Source organism: Apodemus sylvaticus, chromosome 13 (genome assembly GCF_947179515.1).
Source record: "Apodemus sylvaticus chromosome 13, mApoSyl1.1, whole genome shotgun sequence".
NCBI lineage: Eukaryota > Metazoa > Chordata > Mammalia > Rodentia > Muridae > Apodemus > Apodemus sylvaticus.
In genome coordinates, this window is record NC_067484.1 from 81,231,376 (window position 1) to 81,255,209 (window position 23,834).

The 23,834-nt window shown below is 47.9% G+C and overlaps 1 protein-coding gene across 1 annotated transcript in view; it reads right to left on the reverse strand.

Moving 5' to 3' along the window:
* Mocos (molybdenum cofactor sulfurase) overlaps positions 1–23,834 on the reverse strand; it is a 44,913-nt gene that overhangs the window by 16,616 nt on the left and 4,463 nt on the right. The window contains exons 2-8 of the mRNA XM_052155752.1: positions 22,207–22,296; positions 17,825–17,891; positions 15,693–16,334; positions 11,676–11,752; positions 7,770–7,969; positions 5,511–5,627; positions 2,685–3,110 (exon numbers count right to left, since the gene is read on the reverse strand). Coding sequence (XP_052011712.1) covers positions 2,685–3,110; positions 5,511–5,627; positions 7,770–7,969; positions 11,676–11,752; positions 15,693–16,334; positions 17,825–17,891; positions 22,207–22,296 — 1,619 coding nt within the window. The remainder of the gene's footprint in view (positions 1–2,684; positions 3,111–5,510; positions 5,628–7,769; positions 7,970–11,675; positions 11,753–15,692; positions 16,335–17,824; positions 17,892–22,206; positions 22,297–23,834) is intronic.

A 23,834-nucleotide genomic window follows, 5' to 3' on the forward strand; every position in this document is an offset into this window, starting at 1 on the left:
CAGGATATCTCCAACTACCAAAACAGAAATCATCCAACAATCCAGCAATCCAGCAAAACAGTAAAACAGCAACCCAGCAATTCAGCAGTCCAGCAATCCAGCAATCCAGCAATCCAGCGATCCAGCGATCCAGCAAAACAGTAAAACAGTAAAACAGCAACCCAGCACTTCAGCAATAGCAAAAGCAGCAGGGCCAGCAGGAGCAACAGCCACTGCCCTTTCAGGGCTCTCCCGCTTATCCCTTTTCAGAGTCCCCAGGATTAAACTATCTGCAGCTGGCAAAAATCACATCCCTGCTAGTGCACCAGGCAAATCATAATCACCTGCTGTGAAGCAGCCTCTTATCCCACACCTGAGATTAAAACAAAAACATATCACATAACATGACTGGGTTTTTAAAACCAAAGTGATGCTTCCTCTCTCTGGGTGATTCTAGCTCATAGCAAGCTGGTAATAAAAATTAGCCAGCAAACCTGCATTATTCATATTTGTGCAGAATTTAAATACAAAGCATATCTACGTGTCCAGATCCTGTATGCCAATACTAATCACAACTAAAAGGATTGGATTGAAGTCAGGATATCCAAGAGGAGTCCCAGTGAGGACCCAGTATTGATAGTGTGACAGAAGCCAGAGGCCTTGAACCAGACCCCAGACTCACTGCAATGAATTTGCAAGAAAGGCTGTTTGGGCAAAGGGTAGAGACACACTGCAGCTTCCACTGTGAGATGTTTGTTCTCTTTTGAAGGGAAGTTACACAGGCAGAGGGTGGATATGGAGGGATGGGGAGATGAGTGGGACTGGGGTACATGGTGTGAAATTCACAAAGAATCAATTAAAAGTTTAAAAAAGCAAGAATGGATTGAAGGAAAACACAACCCCATTGAACCTCAGAGTCCTGGTGTGTTCCTCCTGTGCTTGCAACCTGTCTGTGAAAACCTGCAAGGCAGAGTCCTGTCTGCTCAGGACATGTGAGCTTACCTGTTCTCTGTGTCTTGTGACCGAAACCTGGCATTATGGAAGCAATGTCAGTAAGGAAGCTATGGGAAGGAGGATGGTTTGCTTTGGCTTCTGGTCTGAGGTTACATCCCATCATGGTGATGGGAATGGCTTGAGCCTGCGGTGGCGGAAGTGTGGGCTGCTCACTCGGTGAGCTGTGAATATCAAAATCCACTTTCTTCAGCTTGAATCCACCCCAAAGATCCTACAGTGTCTTAAAACAGCACCACCCACTGGGGATGAAGAGTTACATGACCTGTGAGACATTTTACATCCAGGCTCCCACAGACCCACCCTGGAAAGCAGGCCAGTAAACACAACCACAGTCTTATGAGGAGCCAGAGATTGGGCCATCCCAGAGACTCAGGAGTCTGGAGTCTTCACAACCTCAGGTTGGCCACAAGAAGGAAGACTATCTTTTAGATAACTAAGGCTGTCTGCCAGTCCAGACAAGCCACCTGTCCCCCAACTGAAGGATCTCCAGGACAGCATGTTTTCAGATGTATGACATAACTCAGTACCCACAAAAGGTTACTTCCAGGATCCCCTAAAAACACCCAGGTCTGGTGGGTGTTGAAATCCTTCTTATTAACCCATAGTGTTTGCATATATTCTATGCACATCCCCCTATAAAATCTTCCAAGTTACCGACATTACCTAATACAATGTAAGTGTTCGGTGAACGGTTGCTGCATCGTGTTGCTTAGGAAGTATCATTACAGCTGCAGGTTTTCCTAATATTTGAAGGCCATCACTGATTGGCTCCATTGATACTAAACTCATGGATCAAAGTGACCCACTGTAGTTTATCTCCACAGGGAAGCCGAAGGAGAGAAATCACATGAGAGCAGGACCCTGGATCCACAGAACCACATTACAAATGTTTGCCAATAGTCTAGACAAGGTTATAACCCCAGTCCACTGGTCTGTATGATGATAAACTAGGGATAATATTACTATCCCTCTCGTGCAGTAATTTTAGGGGTCAGATGAAACAAGGTGTGTCAAATGATTCAGCAAAGAGCCAATACATCCAGGTGCAGTCACAGTCAACTGATACAGCCACTGGGTACTTTTTTGCATCTCACACAGACCTAGGCCAGAAAAGGGAGCTTAGTGGGTGAAGTGTGTGTTATGTAAACAAACTTCCTTAACTCCCCAGGACCTGTGTTACTTAGGTGTGCTGGCTTGTACTTGTAATCCCAGCACTGCGGAGGTGAAGACGGGAAAATAACTGAGTCCACCTGGCCAGCCATTAAGCCTTCTGAGAGAGATCCAGGTCAGTGAGAGCCTCAGTCTCAACAAACAAGATGGAGGCACCGAAGGAACGATGCCTAGCATCCTCCTCTGAGCGCCACATGCATGCGTACACATGTGCAACACCTTTCCATACACATGTGCACCTGTATACACACAGAACTGTGCACCCTGTAAGCAGAGTCATATGTAAAACCTCATTCCTACCAAGAAGGAAAACCACTCTCCCAAGGACAACATTCTGATATTTGGTTTGAGTTTTGCCTGCTTTTCTTTACTGGCTATATTGTTCTTTTGCTTTTGTAAAAAATAAATAAATAAATAAATAAAAACAAAATTAAAGCTATACACTGCATCAAAAGATAGGAGAGGGGGAGAAACAGTGCTCAGAGAAAGAAAGAAAGCAGCCATTTCTGTAAAGCCCTTACCTCAAATGCAGCACAGGATTTGATGGGGTAGAGGTAAATGTTGGTGACAATGTGGGACCCCAGGTCCCCATTCAGGACACGCACAGCTTTGTCTTGAGGGGTCTGCTGAATGCTGCCAGCTTTGCTCAGACACGGATGCAAGTCCACAGTGTTTGTGTCAGGATAGGAGCCATTGCAAACTGCAGGGTCTGTGCAGGAACCTTCCTGAGGTGAGTGACAGTCACTCTTTGAGGATAAGACTCCCGCGTCACTGCTGCTGGCTTGAGGAACAGGCTGGCCACTGGGCGAGCGAAGGTAGCTAGTGCTGATGAACCTGAGAAAGGCCTGGGCGTCTTCTAGTGTGGACATGTATCCGAAGGAAATCCTCACAGAGCCGGTGGGGCGTCCGTCTATAATGTCAACATCATCCCCACAAACGTGACCAGCCTAGAATCAGTCAGATACATCAGCCAGGCTCATGCTTCATGGATAAATTGGGAAAAAAATGTTTTAAAAAATAAATTGCATTTATTTTAGAATGAACTCAGGAAGACAGAGGCGCTGGATATCTGGGAAACCATTCCTACTCTGCAGACACAATGACACACTGCCTGGGCCTTGCTTTAGTCAGCTGTGAGTTGGAGCTGATATCAGGCTCAAGGGCCTTTAAAGAGATTAGCAACTTCATGAAGAACATTTTCCCAGAGGGCTCGTCAGAAAGACCAAAGTTTCAGAAGCACCAAGGGCTCTACTTCACAATGTTCCCAGGCTGAGACAGAACACCAACTGGCCTCCCTCAGACAACCTCTCTAAGTATCAAAGGGAAGTGGTATCCTGACAGCAGCCCCTTGGAGAGGAGAAAGGCCCACAATACCAGCCCACAACCCTTGAAGACCCAGGTCAGCTCAGAACCCTGCCAGGATGGGGAAGGCGGGGTCACTCCATCTCCAAGCCCAGCTGCCTGGTGTTGGCGACAGGCAGTGCATCAGATGCTCAGGACACCTCCCTACTCCAGGCCAACACTCAGAGATGTGACACAGCCTTCCATCCAAAACCAAGGCCGGGCTGCAGGCTCTGAGCTCTGTATATCTCGCTGCCTTCTCTCTCTCTCTCCTTTTCTCCATCTCCCCTTTCTTCCTCTCCGTCTCTGTCTCCTGTCTCTTCCTTTCTCAGACAGAGAAGACATTTTTTCTCATTTTGATTAGTTCTTGAGAATTTTGTACAATATATTTTGAACATAATCATAACCTTACCCCTCCCCCACCCAACCAACTTTGTGTCTCCCTTTTTTCAAAAATATTTATTTATTTATTTACTTATTTATGTTCTATGTGCATCGATGTTTTGCTTGCATGCATGTCTGTGTGAAGGTGTCAGATCTTCCAGTTACAGACAGTTGGGAGCTGGTAGGTGGATGCTAGGATTTGAACCTAGGTCCTCTGGAAGAGCAGTCAGTGCTTTTAACCACAGGACCATTTCTCCTTCCCCTGTAATCCCTTTTTTATGAGTCTTTAACAAGTACAGTTTGTGCTGCCCATATACTCATAGATATTTGACTATCTTGACGGGGGCATGTTCGACCTACCAGCAGTAGGCCCACTCTCCTTTTAAGAATAAAACCTAGCTCAGAGGCTGGAGAAATGGCACTTGCCACACGATCCTAGTGACCTGAGTTTGAACCCTGGAACCTATACAAAGGTGGAAGGGAAGAACCGACTCTAAAGTGTTGTTTGCTAACCTCCCACATGTGCAACGTGCCCCAAGTGTCCACATATCATGCATACACATACAATCATTATTGTTGTTGTTGCTTGTTGTTGTTGTTGTTGTTGTTAGCTGGGACTTAGCACATGCATATCCAAAAGATAGAAAAAGAAAAAGAAACTCAAATTAGCAACTCTTGCAAAATACATAGGGCTCTTTGCCACTTGCTAAGGTTTGAAACCAGAATGCCCCTGCCTCCGGAATAAGCTCTTGTTTGACAGTTGGCCACCCATCTCTGGGCACTGTTTTGGGAGGTTGTGGAAACACTGACAGGTGAGACCCAGATGCAGGAGGCAGGTCCCTGCTGTAGGGTGTCCTGTCTTGTTATCCACATCCTACTGCCCTGTTAGTGAGCATCTCTCTTCTGCCCGCCACCATGATGTCCTGCCCAAGCACTGGGGCCAAGTGACCGTGACTGAGCCCCCTGAAACCAGGAGCAAAGCAAGTCGCTCCGCCCAGGCGAGTCATTTGCATTGGATGTTCTGTCAAAAAATGAGAAACCTTTCTATGAAAGGGTTCAAAACTGCGCATGTGTTCCCAGGGTTAAAAACCTCCACTGCAGGAGAAGCAGGGGGAGGGGAGGGGGATAGGAGGAGAGGATCCTGGAGCCATGGAAGGGTTCCACACACTCCCAGCCTGGAAGTTACGTGTGGTTGGGAGGCTGTTCCCAAGGAGGAGTGAACAAGGGTGTGTGGCTGAACGGCTCCCACTAACAACCCTCTTCAGTTACATTTTTAACCCCAGGCCATTGAGACAATTCCCTGGGTTAAAGGCACTTGGCACCAAGCCTGAAAACCTAGATTCGATCTCCAGAAGGCTGGAGCCAACTGCAGCCAGTTGGCCTCTGACCTCTACACACGCATAAACGTGACGTGACTTTAAACATCACTCTCAAAATAATGGATCAGAACATACTGCCACAGAGCTAATAACGGCGTCAAGTTCTTTCTATTTTCTCCGCCCCTTTCTTTTCAGTCCATCCACAGAGAGAACCTGAAGAGACAGTGCCGCTCAGCTCAGTGATCAGCTACCACACAGCCTGGCTGACTGCAGTCCGCGTGGCCTACGGGGTCTTGTACTGACCTGAAAATGTTTCTTAACCATCTCTTCACTTAGCCCCAGGTGCCTCTGGCAGGCCCCCAAGTTACAGAAGCAGCCGGTCCTCAGGTGGATGTTGTACAGGCCAGCCATCTTGTCTACCTAGAGAGAAAGATGACACGAAGTCCACGTCAGAAACTGTAGTTTTGCTATGACTGCCTGGATCAAAATTGGACGTCTCTTTCCTAACAAAAGCATGGTGTGTGATGTGAGTCTGGATGCTTGCTATAAAATCCATGGCTGCTATATTGCAAATATAAAACACTCCTTCACACTGGCCACTACAGGCTGTGACCACACTGCAGAGTCCAGTGAGGTGCTGTTCTGGGCAGCACCAGCCTGTGTCAAGCATGATGTGGGTGTTATATGACATCTAAGTCCAGTTTCAAGTTTCTCCAACTTTAAGTTCAAATAGGATTATTGTTCACGTGCTTGAATACTTGGTCCCCGGCCGTTAGGGCTGTTCTGGGAAGTGGTGGAACCCTTGGTAGCTGCGGCCTCACTGGAGGAAGCGGACCACTAGCACGTGAGCCTTTGAAGTTATAATCCAGCCAGCCCTTCCTCCTTCCGCCGAATGGTGCAGACATGAGGTGCCGCCTTACAGACCCCAGCCACAGTGGATCTGTCATCCACCACCCCTCACCCCAGTGAAGCACCATATCTCTTTACCTGTGAGAAGAACCTCCTTCCCTGAAAAAGCTTTAGCCAGGTATTTTATCATTATGACAAGGAAAATAACTGAGATAAGGATCTACAGGTTGATTCAACATTTTTAAAGTGTCCTATAAACCAGAGTTTATCCGGCTGAAGTGCACTTGAGAAAATATCAAATTCAGACCGAAGTCCAAACTAAGAGCCGGTGTATTTCCAGTGAGCCTCAGAACAGTGAGCAGGCTGGGGCCACTGCCAGCTCCTTCACATCGGCCACCGTGGGCTGTGACCACACAGCAGAGCCCAGTGAGGGCAGCAGCAGCTTGCCTCCCAGCCTGTCTCAAGCATCACAGGGGTGTTACATGACAGATCTAAGTCCATTTTCAAATTTCTCCAACTCAGTTAGGACTGCTGCCCACTCAGTCCAGGCGTTGTGGTTCTCTGCTGCCCCCTGGAGGCTGTAGGATGTACAGCCTGCTTGGACTGTAGGATGTACCCTGACTGGTCCAACACTTCCCGGCTCACAGGAATCCTCTGGCCTCAGCCTCTAGAATAGCCACATGCTGCAGTGCTTAGCTAAGAAATAGACTTTATTTGAGGTGTAACGAAGATGCAGATGTTCTGGGACATTCAGGGGAAAATAAGCAATATCTTCCAGCTTTAGCTGAGTCGGTGCCAGCTCTAACCCTTCCCAAGCTGCAAACCGTGGTTTCACTCTTTCCCGATTGGGGGTGGGGGTGGGGGGATTCACGCAGAGGGCACAGGAACTACTTTTAACCAGTTCACGGATCCTTTAAAGTCATTTCATGCATAAGCTAAGGCAGAAACGAGGGCTTCTTCGAAGCTGGGTGAATACCTAGCGATGCTTATTTTAAAACAACAAAACAGACACACAAAAGAAGGAGGCTCTGGGCTCTACCTCAGGCCAGCGATGCTATGATGTGGTCTGACGTCTCTCTGTGCCACGTGAAGTGACCTCAGTTGCGGTGTTCTGCTTTTCTGCCTGATTTAGGTGCCTTCCTTTTCTGGCAAGTTGTCCTCTGCTCCCTGACCCTTTCTCTCTACCTAAGTAAAGAAGGTTAAAGACATACAGAGCCCAGCTTGAGCAGAATTGTGCCCGTGAGAGCTGTAAAGCCCTGGAGCTGAGGATGGGGGACATGTCTAATGTCCGCCCTCAAGAAGAGGAGGCAGGAGGATTAAGAGTTCAAGGTCATCCACCCATGGCTGAATAGTGAGGTCTACGCCAACCTTGGCTATATGTGACTGTATAAAAATAAACAAGCAAATTCCTCTGAGTGAGGCTGTCCCAAAGAGCCTGGGCTTTCTCACAGCTATTTCTGGGGACTTTTAAGAAAATTTCAAGAGTCAGAAAGACTTCCAAGTTTATACAAGAACCTTGCTGGTATAAAAGGGACAGTAAGCAGAATGTAGGAAAAGCTGGATCTCGTGAGTTGAGCCAGGTATAGCGGCTAACACCTGCAATCCCAGCACTCAGGAGGTAGAAATAGGAGGATTGTTTCATATGTGTGCAAGGCCAGCCTGGGCTACAGTGAGACTCTCTCTTAAAAATAAAAACGATGAGTTAAATCCCACCTGAGAGTAGCCAATGATCTTCCCACCATCATCCAGCACGTTAAAATTGATGATTGGACCCTGGACCTCAGGGCTGCTGAACTCAGAATCACTATAAATGCGCACCACAGGGGCCCCGTTGGGGTAGCGGAAGGAAGACAGAGCAGAGTAGGTGTACTGCACCAGAGCGAAGGTGTGCTCTTGTATGTTCACCATACCACCTAGGGACAAGAGCATAGGAGATAGGCATGGCCTTAGACACGGACCTCACACACAAGTCACCTGCTCCATATAACGCATGCTTATTACAACCGGTCAACCCAGACCTCCAGCTGATGACTTTAAATATAGCTTTCCTTATGACAAAGTTGAAGTATTTTTTCTATTTAATTTTACATTTTATCTGCAAACCGTGTGTATGGTACCTGCAGAGTCCAGAACAGGGAGTCTGATTCCCCAGGACTTGTGAACTGTCATGCGGATGCTTGGTATTGAAGCTAAGTCGTCTGGAAAAGCAGCCAATGCTCTTAACCCCTGAGGCATCTCTTCAGCCCCAAAGTTGGCACTGAATGAGTTTGTCTTTGTTGTTTCTTTTTTTTAAAGTCTTTCTTTTTAAATATTTATTTATTTATTATATGAAGGTTCACTGTAGCTGTCTTCAGACACACCAGAAGAATACACCAGATCACATTACAGATGGTTGTGAGCCACCATGTGGTCGCTGGGAATTGAACTCAGGACCTCTGGAAGAACAGCCAGTGCTCTTAACCACTGAGCCATCTCTCCAACTGTTTCCTGTTGTTTCTATGGACTATTTCCAGAGGCATTCTTGTTATATTCTCTTACACTTATAATTATACACATCTTATATATATGTACATAGAAATATTCATATACATATATATTACTTAAACATTCAACTATATAAACTCTTTGATAGCCAGTGGCAAAAATAATGTATTTAATCATCTTTTGCCCTTAATGGTTAATGTTTTTGTTCTTAATGGTTAAATGTTTTAACATAATGCACAGCAGCTAAGTTTACCTACTGTCAGATGTATAAAAGCAGGCTAAGCTGAGTTAGTAAAGGTGTTATGTCTCTTAGATCTTAAACAAGCGCCCGAAGCAGGCGAATTCATACAGACAGGAAGTAGATCCGAGTCACTGGGAACGGGGAGAAGAGGCTGAGCAGACCACATTTAATGAACAGAGCTTCAGTTTGAGATGATCAACTGTTTGGCTGTGACCAGTGTGGTCACTACACAGGTGACCAGTGGTGATCACTATACAGGTGACCAGTGGTGATCACTATACACATGACCAGTGGTGATCACTACACAGGTGACCAGTGGTAATCACTACACAGGTGACCAGTGGTGATCACTATACACACGACCAGTGGTGATCACTACACAGGTGACCAGTGGTGATCACTACACAGGTGACCAGTGGTAGTCACTACACAGGTGACCAGTGGTGATCACTACACGGGTGACCAGTGGTGATCACTACATGGGTTACCAGTGGTGGTCACTACACGGGTGACCAGTGGTGATCACTATGCAGGTGACCAGTGGTGATCACTATACAGGTGACCAGTGGTGATCACTATACAGGTGACCAGTGGTGATCACTACACGGGTGACCAGTGGTGGTCACTACACAGGTGACCAGTGGTGATCACTATACAGGTGACCAGTGGTGATCACTATACAGGTGACCAGTGGTGATCACTACACAGGTGACCAGTGGTAATCACTACACAGGTGACCAGTGGTGATCACTATACACACGACCAGTGGTGATCACTACACAGGTGACCAGTGGTGATCACTACACAGGTGACCAGTGGTAGTCACTACACAGGTGACCAGTGGTGATCACTACACGGGTGACCAGTGGTGATCACTACATGGGTTACCAGTGGTGGTCACTACACGGGTGACCAGTGGTGATCACTATGCAGGTGACCAGTGGTGATCACTATACAGGTGACCAGTGGTGATCACTATACAGGTGACCAGTGGTGATCACTACACGGGTGACCAGTGGTGATCACTACACAGGTGACCAGTGGTGATCACTACACAGGTGACCAGTGGTAGTCACTACACAGGTGACCAGTGGTGATCACTACACGGGTGACCAGTGGTAGTCACTACACAGGTGACCAGTGGTGATCACTACACGGGTTACCAGTGGTGATCACTACACGGGTGACCAGTGGTGATCACTATACAGGTGACCAGTGGTGATCACTATACAGGTGACCAGTGGTGATCACTACACGGGTGACCAGTGGTGGTCACTACATGGGTGACCAGTGTGGTCACTATACGGGTGACCAGTGGTGGTCACTATACAGCTGAGAGAGGTGCGTCAGGATGGCTGAATGAGCAGAAGCACCCGCTGAGCACACACAAGCTCGCTGATCTGGATTTGATGCCTGGAACCCATGTAAGAGCCAGATGCAGTGGCATGAATCTGTACAGTGTGGGGGGAGGGGTGCCTGTAATCCGCATGAGAGCCACCCCGGTGTACACCGCACAGCAGCAGAAAGAGCACAACAGACCCTGACTCCAACCAGGGAGAAAGAGAGAACATAAAACCTGCCCTCTTACACACACACACACACATACACACACACATACACACACACACACACATACACACACACATATACACATACATACACACATATACACACATACACACACACACATACTGTACTGGCTGGTTTTGTGTGTCAACTTGACACAGGCTGGAGTTATCACAGAGAAAGGAGCTTCAGTTGGGGAAGTGCCTCCATGAGATCCAGCTGTGGGGCATTGTCTCAATCAGTGATCAAGTGGGGAGGGCCCCTTGTGGGAGGTACCATCCCTGGGCTGGTAGTCTTGGGTTCTATAAGAGAGCAGGCTGAGCAAGCCAGGGGAAGCAAGCCAGTAAGAAACTTCCCTCCATGGCCTCTGCATCAGCTCCTGCTTCCTGACCTGCTTGAGTTCCAGTCCTGACTTCCTTTAGTGATGAACAGCAGTGTGGAAGTGTAAGCTCAATAAACCCTTTCCTCCCCAACTTGCTTCTTGGTCATGAAGTTTGTGCAGGATTAGAAACCCTGACTAAGACACATACACACACATACACACATACATACATACACACACACATACACACACACACACACACACACACACACACACACACTATGAATGGTACCTGCCATGTCACAGAGTTCTGGAAGCTCTGGAAAGAATCTCTAATAGCATAACACCCCAGGCAATGCCTGGCTCACCAGACACACTCTCTCTCCAGTCATGGGCCTCATGTTGATCCCCATAGGAGGAGGTGTGGCTTCTGCCTGTGACAAGGCACCTAGAGCTCTTGTCAGGAAAAAGAGCACGCATCATACAAAGGTTCTGGAAGGCAGAGTGTCTGGGACCTTGAGGTGAGGCATTAACAAGACCTGGATTTACATTCGAGCCCTCCCAGGTACCAGCTTGCCAGTCTGGGAAGGCAGCTGGCTTTCCGGGCATCCACTCCACTGTGGGGTAATGTGGTCTGACAGCAGCTCCCTTGTGGGGCTATAGAGAGAGCCCAGATAGGCACGAGCTGGTAAGACCTCAGGGTTGGTAACACGCCCCACCCAGGTCGCAGGACTGTGCCTCCACCATGCAGCTACTAATCTTTGTCTCTTGAATGACCCCTGTCAGGGTTGTGCCTGGAGAGGTGGAAGCCAACCATCCCAGCCCTCCTGAGTCTACTCAGAGCAGTTCTGAAGACATTTAGAATCAGACTTCAGAGAACATGCCACAAATTTCCCCGAACCCTGTCTTCTTCCCCTTCAGCAGCACCACACCTATCCCTGGGACCTCGAAAGGACACAGGCAGCAAAGCCTTGGTCCACTGGGGTGAATATGTCTACTGACTGACCTGTGAGGCGCTCCAGCGCATCAAATCCGTGCTTCAGCGCTATGACGTCAAGGAATGAGATGGTGCCGTCTTCGAACCTGTAGAGAACAAGGTATCAGCCTCTGGCCAACACGCTCCACATGCATTCTGTGCTAGATGAGGACAGCTAGGCGTAGGCTGAGCCAGGTTGATAGCTTCCTTCTCAGGCCTTTCAAAACTGGCTCTCCCCTCCATGGGACTCCTCCCAGGCCAAGACCCACCTGGCTGTCTCTGGCCCTGACCAACTCTGCAGCCTTCCAAACTACTTCAGACTTCCTAGGGTGGGCGGCAGCAGTGACAGGGGTCACCAAAAGACATGAATGAGACTTAAAACATGAATGAGACACACTTTGCAAATCTCAAGAGGAAGTCAGACAACACTGACCACAAACTCCTGAAGTACTGACCTCTGACCACAAGAGGGCACCACTGACCACCAAGTGGAGCATCCCACTGACCTGAGAGCGACTTTGACAAAAGGAGTCTCTAATTCCAAAATGTATGGAAGCACGGGTTTGTGTTAAATGTGAAAATCTCATTAATATCAAAGATCTGAACCTTCCTCATTGCCAAAATGCTTATGATGAATTGTAAATGTTTACAATTCATCAGCTTTTTCTTTGACTCATCACCGATGGTTCACGGTGCCTGGGGCACTGTCCCGGGTGCTAAGGATACAGCGGTGACCGAATAGGCAGGCTCCTTTCCCACAGCATCACCTTCTATGAAACAGGAATAAGGCTGAGCAAGCACGGGCAGGGAAAACAAGCAGCCATCACCCCAAGGCGGGACAGCACAAGCGCAGAGACGGTGGGGCCGGGCCGGCTCCTGTCTAACGAAGGTTTGCATGGAGGCTGAGTACACGTCAGAGGACAGGAGGTGGCATGATGAGTTCCAGGGGAAACAACATTTTACAAAGGGAATCTGAAAAGTCTTTCGCAGAAGCCCAGCACGCTACGAGGAGTGGGGGATAGTGGGACAGCGGCGGGAAATTGTCAGAGAAGCGGATGTGACGTGAGACAGAAATGCTGGATGGCTCTAACATGACTAACAAAGCCCACATGACTGGGGTGGGGTCGGGAAGACCAAAAGTTCAAGGTCCCCTCAGATGCAGAGCCGTGTGGAGGCTAATCTGGGTTTTGTGACCCAGTCTCAAAAAAAAAAAAAAAAAAAAAAAAAAAGTGTGACCCCTGGGGAAGGACCTCCAAGGTGCACTGGGGACTTTCGCAAACATCCAGATGAAGGGAGGCCGGGAACAGCAGCAGCCGTGTCCCGACTAAGGCTGAAGATGTGGGTCATTCACCCCATATGCGTTGAGGTTTGGTCTTTTGCTCCCTGTCGCTGCTAAGAGCTGACCCCCAAGGCCTGGTTGTCCCGGAGATGAGAGAGTCCACACATACAGCTTGGCTTGAGGTTGTTTCTGATTGGTCAATAAAGATGCCAACAGCTAATAGTTGAGCAGAAGAGATGGAGGTGGGATTGAAGTTGCCTGGGTTTGGGGTCAGCGAGGGACCACACGGAAGAGCAAAGTGCAGGAGAAGGAAGAGGCAGCCACGAGTTAGGAGTCAAGAGAACATGGCCTGAGGGCTGGCTGATTGGAGTTAAGAGCACCCAGATGAAATATATAGTAGGTAGTAAATAATAACTCGGGGTTATCAATAGGAAAGTTCTAATAGTATAGAGGGTAGATATCTGTCCAGCTCTAGTGCTCTTTAAGGCTGTGTGTGTGTGTGTGTGTGTGTGTGGTGTGTGTGTGTGTGTGTACATGTGCATGTGTATGTGTATTGTGTGTGGGGGTTTTTCTTGTTGTGTTTTTTGGATTTGGTTTTTTCAAGGCAGGGTTTCTCTGTGTAGTCCTGGCTATCCTGGAACTCACTCTGTAGACCAGGCTGGCCTCGAACTCAGAAATCCGCCTGCCTCTGCCTCCCAGAGTGCTGGGATCACAGGCGTGCACCACCACCGCCCGGCTTGTGCGTGTGTTTTATCTGGGAACTAAATGCTCTAAGGTGGGGTAAATAATTTCTACAAGATTTATGCCCGTGTATTGAGCTTTTCATTCCAAGTTCAAACCTGGAGCTTGTAGAGAAGATGGGCTTTCAAAGGCAAGGAATACGCTCTTCTCTCTGGGCATCTAGTACACTCTAGCCAAAAAGATTCCATCCGAACCAACGGAATGTGGTCTGACCCAGCCAGGCCCTGGGATCCAGTCTCTAGAGCTGTGCCATTTCTCCAGACCTTCAGGTTCCCTAGTGGGCCAGATTTAACCACACTGTGTCTTTGTCCTGTTTGGTGTTTGTTTGATTTTTATTTATGTTGTGTGGTGCTTTGGATGAGAATGGTCCCCCATGGTCAATATGTTGGAATGCTTGGTCCCAGGTGGTAGAAATTTTTAGAAAGGTTTAGGAGGTGTGGCCTCATGGACAGGGTGTGTCACTAGGGGTGGGCTTTGAGGTTTAAAAGTCAGGACCGGTCTCATTTTCTTTCTGCTGGGTGTTCATGGATAAACCCTCAGCTACTGCTTTGGTGCTCTGCCTGCTTGCCTGCTGCCCGGCTTCCTGCCGCGATGATCACGCACTACCCCTCTGAAACTGTAAGCAAGCCCCCAGCTAGATGCCTTCTTCTATAAACTAAACTGCCTTGGTCATGGCGTTCATCTGCAACAATAGAAGAGTAACTAAGGCACATTATATCACAAATGCTATTTTTTTCTCACTTACTTATTCTAAATAATGAAGTACTACATTTGAGTTTGAAGGATTTCACATCAGCATTCCTAGTTGACAGGTAGGGGGCGCTCCTTAGCCTGCTTTCTTGGTTTTGGAGGGTGGTTTTATTTTGGTTTTGGTTTTGATTTTGGTTTTTTTGAGACAGGGTCTCCTATAGCTGGCCTCAATTTCTTGTGTAGCTAAGGATGGCCTTTAACTTAAATCCTCCTGCCTCCACTTCCCAAAGGCTAGGGTGAGACGAAGAGTGATACCACACAGCTCACAACCCCACATTAGAACATTCACTATGGAGAAATCCTAAGTGGAAGATCCTCCCAACAGCCCCCTAACATGTTCTGATGTGCATTGTTTATATAAAAGCATATATATAAAAGTTCAGAGGTCAGGTCATATGTACCCACAGCTGCTGTGTGGGCAACTACTCCATCCCCCTGTGGTCTGGTAAGAGGCTATATAACTAACACTGACTTTCAGCGGGACCCTGAGTGTGCCCCTGAATGCTGTGTGTGGAGTGGGGATCTGAGCCGCCTTCCCCTCAGGCCTTCTCAAGCACCAGGTAGGTACCCAGGTCCCTACCCCAGCACCACACCATCCTCCCAAGTCAGGGGCCATTTTGACCTGCCACATGTTGGACATGGGTCCCACCGTCCCCATCAGGAAGGCCCACGGCAAGAGCCACACAGCCCACCACGCAGCCTGAGGAAAAGGCCCTGGATGTGGGAGGCTAGCGGCAGCCTGCCCTGTAGTTTTGGTAAGCACTGTCAGCCTGACTCAGGGAGGTTGCCACCCACTCTGCTCCTCAGCTTTGGCTTTGGGCGTGGTTACCTCTTGCTGAGGAGCTAAGCAGGGTTCCCCCTGGGTATTGGGAAACTGAGTTTGCTGTGAGCCGTGGGCTCGTGTGTTCAGAGAAGCGTCTTTTCGGATCACTGCAGATCGCTGTCATTTCTCGCCAGTGCTCTGAGGCCAAAGCCTGACACTGTTCTTTCCCGCGGGCTCCTTCCTCTTGCCTCGCTTACCTGCCCGTCCATTTCTCCATCTCCGTGAAGAAGCTACGCACAGGGCAGAGAGTCACAGAGCCACCATAGCACCCATGGCTGATCGCTGCCTCCCAGATCTGAGCCCCACCCCAAACTGTCCTACTGATGTCATCAAACTCTCTTAACCTGTGTTCTAGCGCTGGGTCCCACTTACACCATCTTATAGGTCATACACGCCAGCCTGCCCTAGTGAAGGACGCAGGACACCCCACGCAGGACACCCCACGCACGGTTACCTTTCTGCCACCGATGACCTTGGGATGTAAAAGTCCTCGCCTGCCAGGTAGGCGGCTGCAGTCCCTCCTCCGAAGTAGCCCTTCCTCAACAGAGGAGCCACGCGCTTACTGACTAGCAGAGCCCCCAGGCCTGTGGGAAGCCCGAAGATCTTATAGAAGGAGATGGGTGTGAAGTCGGCCTGGTGAGCCGACAGATCCAAGGGAGCCGTGCTGACGTAGGAGGCTGCATCGAGCAGCACAAACCACGTCCCCGGAGCACTCACGGGCATCCTCCGGCCGGACTTGACCTCGTCTATCCATGACAGTGGGTATCTGGTGCCTGAAAAGTTACTCTGAGCTGGGTAACAAAAGAGGTGCGGGAGCTGGCAGTCGGGGTCCCAGGCTCCAGCTCCCTTTCCCTCCGCTGACCACATGTCCTCGGGCTTCACTGGGGTAGATGTGACGTTCCTGGCTGCAGCCACCTTCCTCATTCCCACCACAGAGGTGTGGTTGTCGGTGAGGTAACAGAAGTGACTCCCGCTGCTCTCTGGGCCTCGGGACACCCACGGAAAGGCCTCCGCTACTAGCCTGAGGGCAGCCGTGCTCCCAGCTGTGAAGATGACGCTGTAGTCCTCTGGGGTGGTGTGAAAGTGAGTTAGGATCCTAGAAAGAAGCACGGGGTGGGTCACAGCGGGCTCTCTGCCTCGAGCAGAAGGTGTCCAAGCTGTTTTAGGTCTACTGGGGAAGCCATCTCTGCCTTCCTGGACTGCTCTGCCACTGTCATGTAAAGAGCAGGGCAGAGGAAGCCATGCATGCAGACTGGCCTGGAACATTCTATTTAACTAAGGATAACCTTAAATTCTGTAAAAGATCAAATTTAAACTCCTTGCCTCTGGAGTGCCGTCCCTGCTTGGACACAGCAGAACTCGACGACATAGGGATGAGGCTGAATCGTGCCTAGAGCACAAGAGCCCTGGACTCAGTCCCCAGTGTTACATAATGGTACCCAGAATGCAGCAGGAGATAACAAATTCAGGAATATTTGAACCTAGGTTCAAATCCCAGCACCATTTGCAACTCCAGTTCCAAGAGTCCTGACCTTCTTCTGACCTCTGTGTACGTGAGGCATGAACGTGATGCACATATATACATGTGGGCAACACACTCACACACATCAAATAAAATAAATAAACCTGAAAAGGGTTTTAAACCTGTAACAACCTGATTATTATTTGAAAATGCATTCATCTTTTTACCTCCCCTATACAATTTTAATGAATGAATTTTTAAAAGATATTTATTCATTTGTTTATTGCTTTCCTAAGTGTGTACCTGAATATATATACATATATATATGTATATATATGTGCACCGTGTGTGTAGGTGCCCATGGAAGACAGAAGAAGACATCAGATTCCCCAGAACTCATCATAGACAGTTGTAAGCCACCCCGTGGGGTGGGTGCTGGGAAGCAAACCTCAGTCCTCTGCAAGCGTAGTTAGCACTCTTAACCCCTGAGCCATTTCTCCGGCATTGCCTTTGCTGCTGGTGCCCTGATAGCACTTTCAAGTTTGAAATCATTTGAATTTTGTTGACTTAAGTAACCTACACCATGTGAAGCTTATTTATCACAAACCAGTTATAATACATGGAGAACAATTAGAGAGCTCTCCACCGTGCAAGAACTAGTCAAAACAATGGGGTAGTTGAGTGTGGTGGTGCACGCCTGCAGTCTCAGGACTTGGAAGGTGGAGGCAGGAGGATCGGGAGTCCATGGTCAGCCTTGCTACAGATAGAGTTAGAGGCAAGCTATGGGACGCCCTGTCTCAGAGCGATGAGAGGATTACAAATACATTAAAAGCCCTGGTAAGACAGTCCACCAATAGGGAGACCAGAGCATGTGCTTCGTCCTGACCTGACCTGGACCGTGGGCCATGCCCGTTACCCCACCCAGACCCATGATCATGTGGTTACCAGTGCATATCGCCCTTGCTCTTGCCCTCTGTCTTCTGACCTGAGGTTGTTTTCAGACATGTGCTGCTTCTTAGCTGAATTCTTTCTGAAACCATCTCAGAATCTCTGGGGGTATAGACCTCTACTAGACAGTCTGTCCATCTAGGAAGCAGGCTCAGGCAGGCACCCCTGTGGCTCACCTGTAGCGGACCTGCTCCACAGTGTCGTGGGTGAGTTTGCTGGTGATGTTCTGGCTGTGAGGGTTACCTGGCGGGTTGCAGAAACAAAGCCTTAGAGTCATAACGTGGTTTCTCCCTATGTCCCTTCAAAGCCTCCTCCCTCCAATTCTCATGAACTTAAAACGTAACATTCCCATATAATCCAGCAATTCCACTCCTGGGACCGACTGAGAAGGAATAAGTGTTTATATTCACACAGATTGAACAAGTGGTCATACCAGCCCTAATCATAAAGCCAAATTCTAGAAAGAGCAGAAATGGCCAGCGACTGTGGACAGATAGAGGAATACAGCAGGCCCCATCCAGGGAACAATAAAAAAGAACAAACTATTGGCTATCACATGAATGAATGTCAAAAACATGCCAAGCATGTAAAAAACAGTACAGGATGTGCTATGCAGGCTGTGGGGAGGACATTGTTGCCCACAGCTGCAATAGAGGCATGATGACAACCAACTGCTTCCCGATTGAGACCATGGCAGGAAGTTCATACCTGGGTCTGTAACCATGGTCAAAGGCCTGTAGCTAGCAATGTTAATAGAGCCCAGTAAAAAACAAAACAACAAAACAAAACAAAAAAATCAAAAAGCTTCTGTTGTTATTCTAATAAATAGACACAGTGTGCCTGTCAAACTGCTTTCTAAATATTAATACTCATGCCCATAGATTAGCAATACTTTCTCTCAGCCTTGGTCAGAAAGACTTCTTTTGCAGTGGGCACGGATAACTACAGACACGTGACTTGTCAACGTGCTGAGGACAAGTTACTACTCAGTGCTCAGCCACCAATGGGACATCAATATCACCCTTCCGGGTCCCAGGACACATGTTAATGAGAACAGAAGGAATGTGGGAGCCAGAGGAAGAGTGTGGCAGGCTCCTGTCTACTAGACATGCTGTGGCCGTTGCTCCCTTGACCTCACAGCATGTGTGATGACCAGCGTAAGAGCTGAACAAGATTGGATCTATAAACACTCCATCATGGAGTAGGATAGGGGCTCGTAAGGCCCTGGCCATCCCTGAAGACCTATATACAGTCGATGGTTGATGGGGGAAGGAGAGACGTTTTCTTCAGTGAAGTAGCCACTGGTAAGTTGCTCAGGGTCCTATAAATAAGCCCTCAACCATTCTCCAATAAGCTGCCCTAGTGAAACTCCTTGGCTCACCTCCTACCCCCAAAAGACACTAAAGTTGAAGGAGCTAGTTAAGAAGAAGGAAGGAATCTGGAGAAGTGGGGTGGGGACCGGAGGAGATCCTGGAGGTGAATGTGATCAGTATACATTATACATAACTTGATGGAAAGGTCATAATGAAACCCATTACTATGTATAATTAATATATACTGATAAAAAACTTTTTAAAAAACACACACTAAGCCAAAGCTCCAGTCTCAAGAAGCTGCATGATGTATTTCATTCATATGAAATGTAGTTTCATATAATAAAATTTATATTTCACTGAGCCCATTAGAGAGTTTGAAAAAAACTGGTGAGCTAACAGGCTTTAACTGTGAATAGTTAGGGAATCTCGTGGAGAAAAAAAGAGTGTGTAACTGACTTACAGTGATGGTTCACATACATGCAAGCAAAACACCCACACACTTAATAAAACAATTAAAATCATTTTTTAAATGGTTGAATTGCACAAATGAATGAGATGAATGTCATAATGTATCAATTAAAACTGTTAAATATGAAAACCACTCTGCTAATTTATAAGACAACATGCGACCTGGGAAGGGGATTGTGGGCAGGAAATCAGGGACAGCCAGGAAAACACCAACACTCTCTGCAAACTCCCCTTAGGTGGTCAGGGACTCTGTCATTAGCTCCTCCAGCCACCAGATGGAGCCACACCTCCACTGAATTAGTCCTCTGTGGGCTAGCCTTGTCATTCCCACCACCTCTGAAGCTCTGGCTCTGCAGAAACACACTGCCATCCCCCTGCGAGCATCCAAAGGGGGCCGGTGTGAACAGCCCTGCCTCCCGCCTGCAACTCTGAAGGCTCACCCCATCTCACCTCTCCTTTCACTGGCTTTGAGAAAATGTTTCCTCTTCTTTGTGTTCCCCAAGTATCACGATCTCCCTCAAAACTGTTTAGACATGAGCCCCGTGGGAATTTGACTATTAAATGACCTTGTTAGCCTCCTATGTTTGAAACTTGGTTTCTAAGCTGGCGGTGCTGTTTGGGGGAGTTGCAGAACCAATAGGAGGTAGGTTTTTGCTGGAGGAAGTGAGTCCATGGAGCCTTGAGGTTTCACAGCTCCGTCCCTTCCTTTTCTCTCCACTTCCTGACTGTACCAGGGATGGGAGCTGATGCCTTCTGTTCCTACAACCAAAGCCCTCCCTTCCATGAAAAACTGTAACCCTCCGAACCATCAGCAAAAACAAACCTCTCCTCTTTTAAGTTGTTTCTGGTCCAGTATTTGATCAAACCATTTTTTGTTTTTAAGTCACTAATCCAAACATTGATATCTGGAAAGGCCTGGACTACAGGACCAGGCACCGTCATTCCCAGAAGGCAAGTCATGCTCACTGAAGCAGATTCGCCCTGCTTGCTTCCTAGTCTCCTTCCCTAACATCAAACGGTCACGCTGGCTCTCCGGCCACTGCAGCCACCACGTGTTCCTTTTCCCATCAGTTAGCAACCTGTGGCACTTGGTGCATACTCTCCATGCCTTTTCTCTGATCGTTTTAAAAGCCCGTGTCTTTAGAAGCACCTAGAACTTGAAGCTGCCCGCCATCTCTCAGGATAACTGCTTTCCCATGGTTAGGGCTTTTTTCAAGGTTACAGAAGGAGAATTTCAGGTCTCCTTGCAAATCATAAATGAAAATCAAGATAAAATCCCTCACTTCTCTGAGGACTTCCTCAGAATTAAAGCTCCCCTGACAGCCCAGAGTGCAGACTTAAACCCCTGTGCATAACTGTAACATGACAGGATTGTCATGGGCAGGAGCATCTTGGGGTGGGAGGACTTGGCCTTAGGCTCTACTCCCCTAGATCCAGAACTTTCTAAGTGTGTAGCATTAGGTTAGTTACTTGCCCTTTCTAGACCTCCATTGGCTCACCTGTAAATCAAGATGCCGTGAGACTTTTCCTGGGAAGACATAGAACCATTGAAGATGGCCCAAGGCCAAAGAAAAGACTTCATCCAAGGACAGCTTGGTGAACTAGTGAATGTCTTTAGATAACGTGACTGTGGATCACTTAAAGGTAGCTACACTGTACAAAGTTCCCTGGGCAACTTTACTAACTACTTGAATAGTCCCAAACCAGTCAATTGCTTTCCTCTTGTATAAACCTGGGGGGGTGGGGTAACTTTTGGGGAACTTGAGAACACTACCAAGTCTCACAAGCCCCTCCATCAACCTCCCACAAGGGACCATCAATGGGTCCCATCCTGTGAGGGACACATGCAGGTGACCACAGGTGCTCTGACATAAGATGGAGGTCATGTCCAACCTGGAGGAAACAGCTTCACTACATAAGTTAATAGCGCAGTCTATGGCTCTTAGAGTGTCATACATGCCACACCTACAAGCATCACCTAATATATGACAAGTGCCTGGTGAGTGGTGTATTGATCAACTGGTCATTATTAGCATTATACATCGCATCACATCTCTGGCTAGTAAGGTTTCTGACTCCCTCCTCTGAATTATCTTCTGAGAGCACTATGATGCTGCTGAATGCCCTGGATGGATGGATGGCTGTCCTAGAATAATGGCCACTGCTACATCATTTACAGGGCCTCAATGGACCTGCCCCATCACCCTATCTGGGTGATGGCCTTCTGCCCTTCTCCGCCCCTCAGTGGTCCTAGATGCTGGCTTTTGCTGTTATGACTTTCTGCATGGTAGCTGGCCTCTATCTCCTGCTGTCCCGGTGAATTCTGGCTCATTATCCAACATCTGCTCCCCTCCCCACTCCCTGATGTACATACTGCCAACCCTCCTGTTTTCCTGCAGATGCCCATGATGTCCGCCACCTTCGCACACAGCCTTTTATACAGTCACCAAGCACATTTAGTTAGATCATTTGATTAAGGTCTTGTCTTCTGGACCGAAGTCTCCCGCAGGAAAGAAGCTATATCTTCTTCTAGTGTTATGACACTACAACCCACACACCACAGTGACTCAGCGGAATGTATAGAGTGAATGAATGAATGTTACTCGTGATCCCCTACTGTCTGCACTGTACGGTGTCCTAGCAGCACCAAACACAACACTTTCAAACTTATTTGACTTATCTGCTCCAGGTGTCCCCCATGTTCTCCATGAGTCCATCAGGATAAACCTAAATTAACAGATTAATCAGAAATCAGTGTACATAATGTTCCTTACCATAGACGTTTTCCATGAGATCCTTAGTGAAGTTTGTGAGCTGGCTCTGGGGGAACAAGGTGGCTCCTGCGTGGTCAAGGTAGACAGTTCCTAAGCAAAACAAACAAACAAACACAAAACCCCAGATAAAAAAGCTGCAGGTCATTCTCCACCAGTCTTCATCACGTTATGTAAGTCTGACTAGTGTGAACACACTGGGGCCCATTCTTGTGTGTGTGTGTGTGTGTGTGTCTGTATCTGTGTCTGTGTCTGTGTGTGTGTGTGTGTGTGTGTCTGTGTCTGTGTCTGAGGCAGGATTCCACATAATCCCACGCTGGCCTTGAATTCTCTCTGTAGTCAAGGATGACTTTGAATGTTTGATCCTTCTGCCTCTGCCTACCCAGAGCGGGGACTCCAGGTGTACTGCACTCACCTGTCTCAACACCTTTCAACACAGCAGGTATCCCTGGAACCTCTTCACATCTGTTTCTTAATATAAGCCCAGAGCCCTGGGGAGCCTACTCGACAAGTAACCCTCTTACCAGCTTGGACCAGCCCACACAGGAAGCGCCCAGCAGAGCTTTGTGAGGGATAATGAAACAGCAGCCTCAAGCTCACTCACACCCTGGTCTGGAAGTGATTCCCAGAAAGGTGGGTCCTGATCCCTCTTCCCCACACTGTTCCACCGTCCTCAAGTCTAGACTCACCAGTAGAATTTCAGAGAAGATAAAAGCTAAAAGCCTTCCTTGCAGCCTTGCTTCTGAAGGTAAAAGACAAACTCAGACAAACTGGAGATGCTGTGATTTGCCTATCAGATTGGCAGAGATCAAAAGAGTAGTGCCTCCCTGTGGGGCAAGAGTGTGGGCAGCAAACCAACTGGCACAAGGCTGACAGGAGGGCGAATTAAGGCGACTTCGTGGAGTAACATCTGGGCAACATCAGTCACACCTTAAATAAAGTCACTTTGCCCCAACAATTCCTTCTGCAGGTGTAGCCCATAAACCTAGGGTTTTGCAAAATGACTTGTGTTTGAAGATATTCAGTGCAACGTTATAAAATCACAAGACTGGAAAGGAATGTCTGTTAGCATTTATTTCAGGTAAGCTCAGCTTACACCAAGCTCTTCAAAGCCCTGTCTCTTGTCAGTACTACTTCAAGAATACTGACATGAGATAGGAACACACAAGAGATGGAGCCAGCACTCCGTTGGTGAAGTACTTGCTGTGTAAGTGTGGAACTCTGACTTTGATGTCCAGATCCATGCTTACGATCCCACCATTAGACCCAGGGGGGTCCTTAGGGCTCTCTGGTCTGGCGTCATGCTCTAAGCCACCAGAGCCAGCGTGATGAGAGACCCCATCTCAAGTAAACAAGCAAAGGTGCCTAAAGAACCACAGGTTGACTTATCACAGGTTGACTTATGCTTTTAACAAGTGCTCACTAATACATGTGAACTTGCATGAAAACACACACACACACACACAATGAGCTTACATGAAGCAAATTCTGGGATACTATTTCAAATTCATAGAATATTAATAGAGCTATTTATTTTGTAATTCATTTAACAATTTTTGTGTCATTCTGGGTATATTTTTGTTTATTTTACAATAATTTCATTGGGATATAACCCATGTACCATAAAAGTC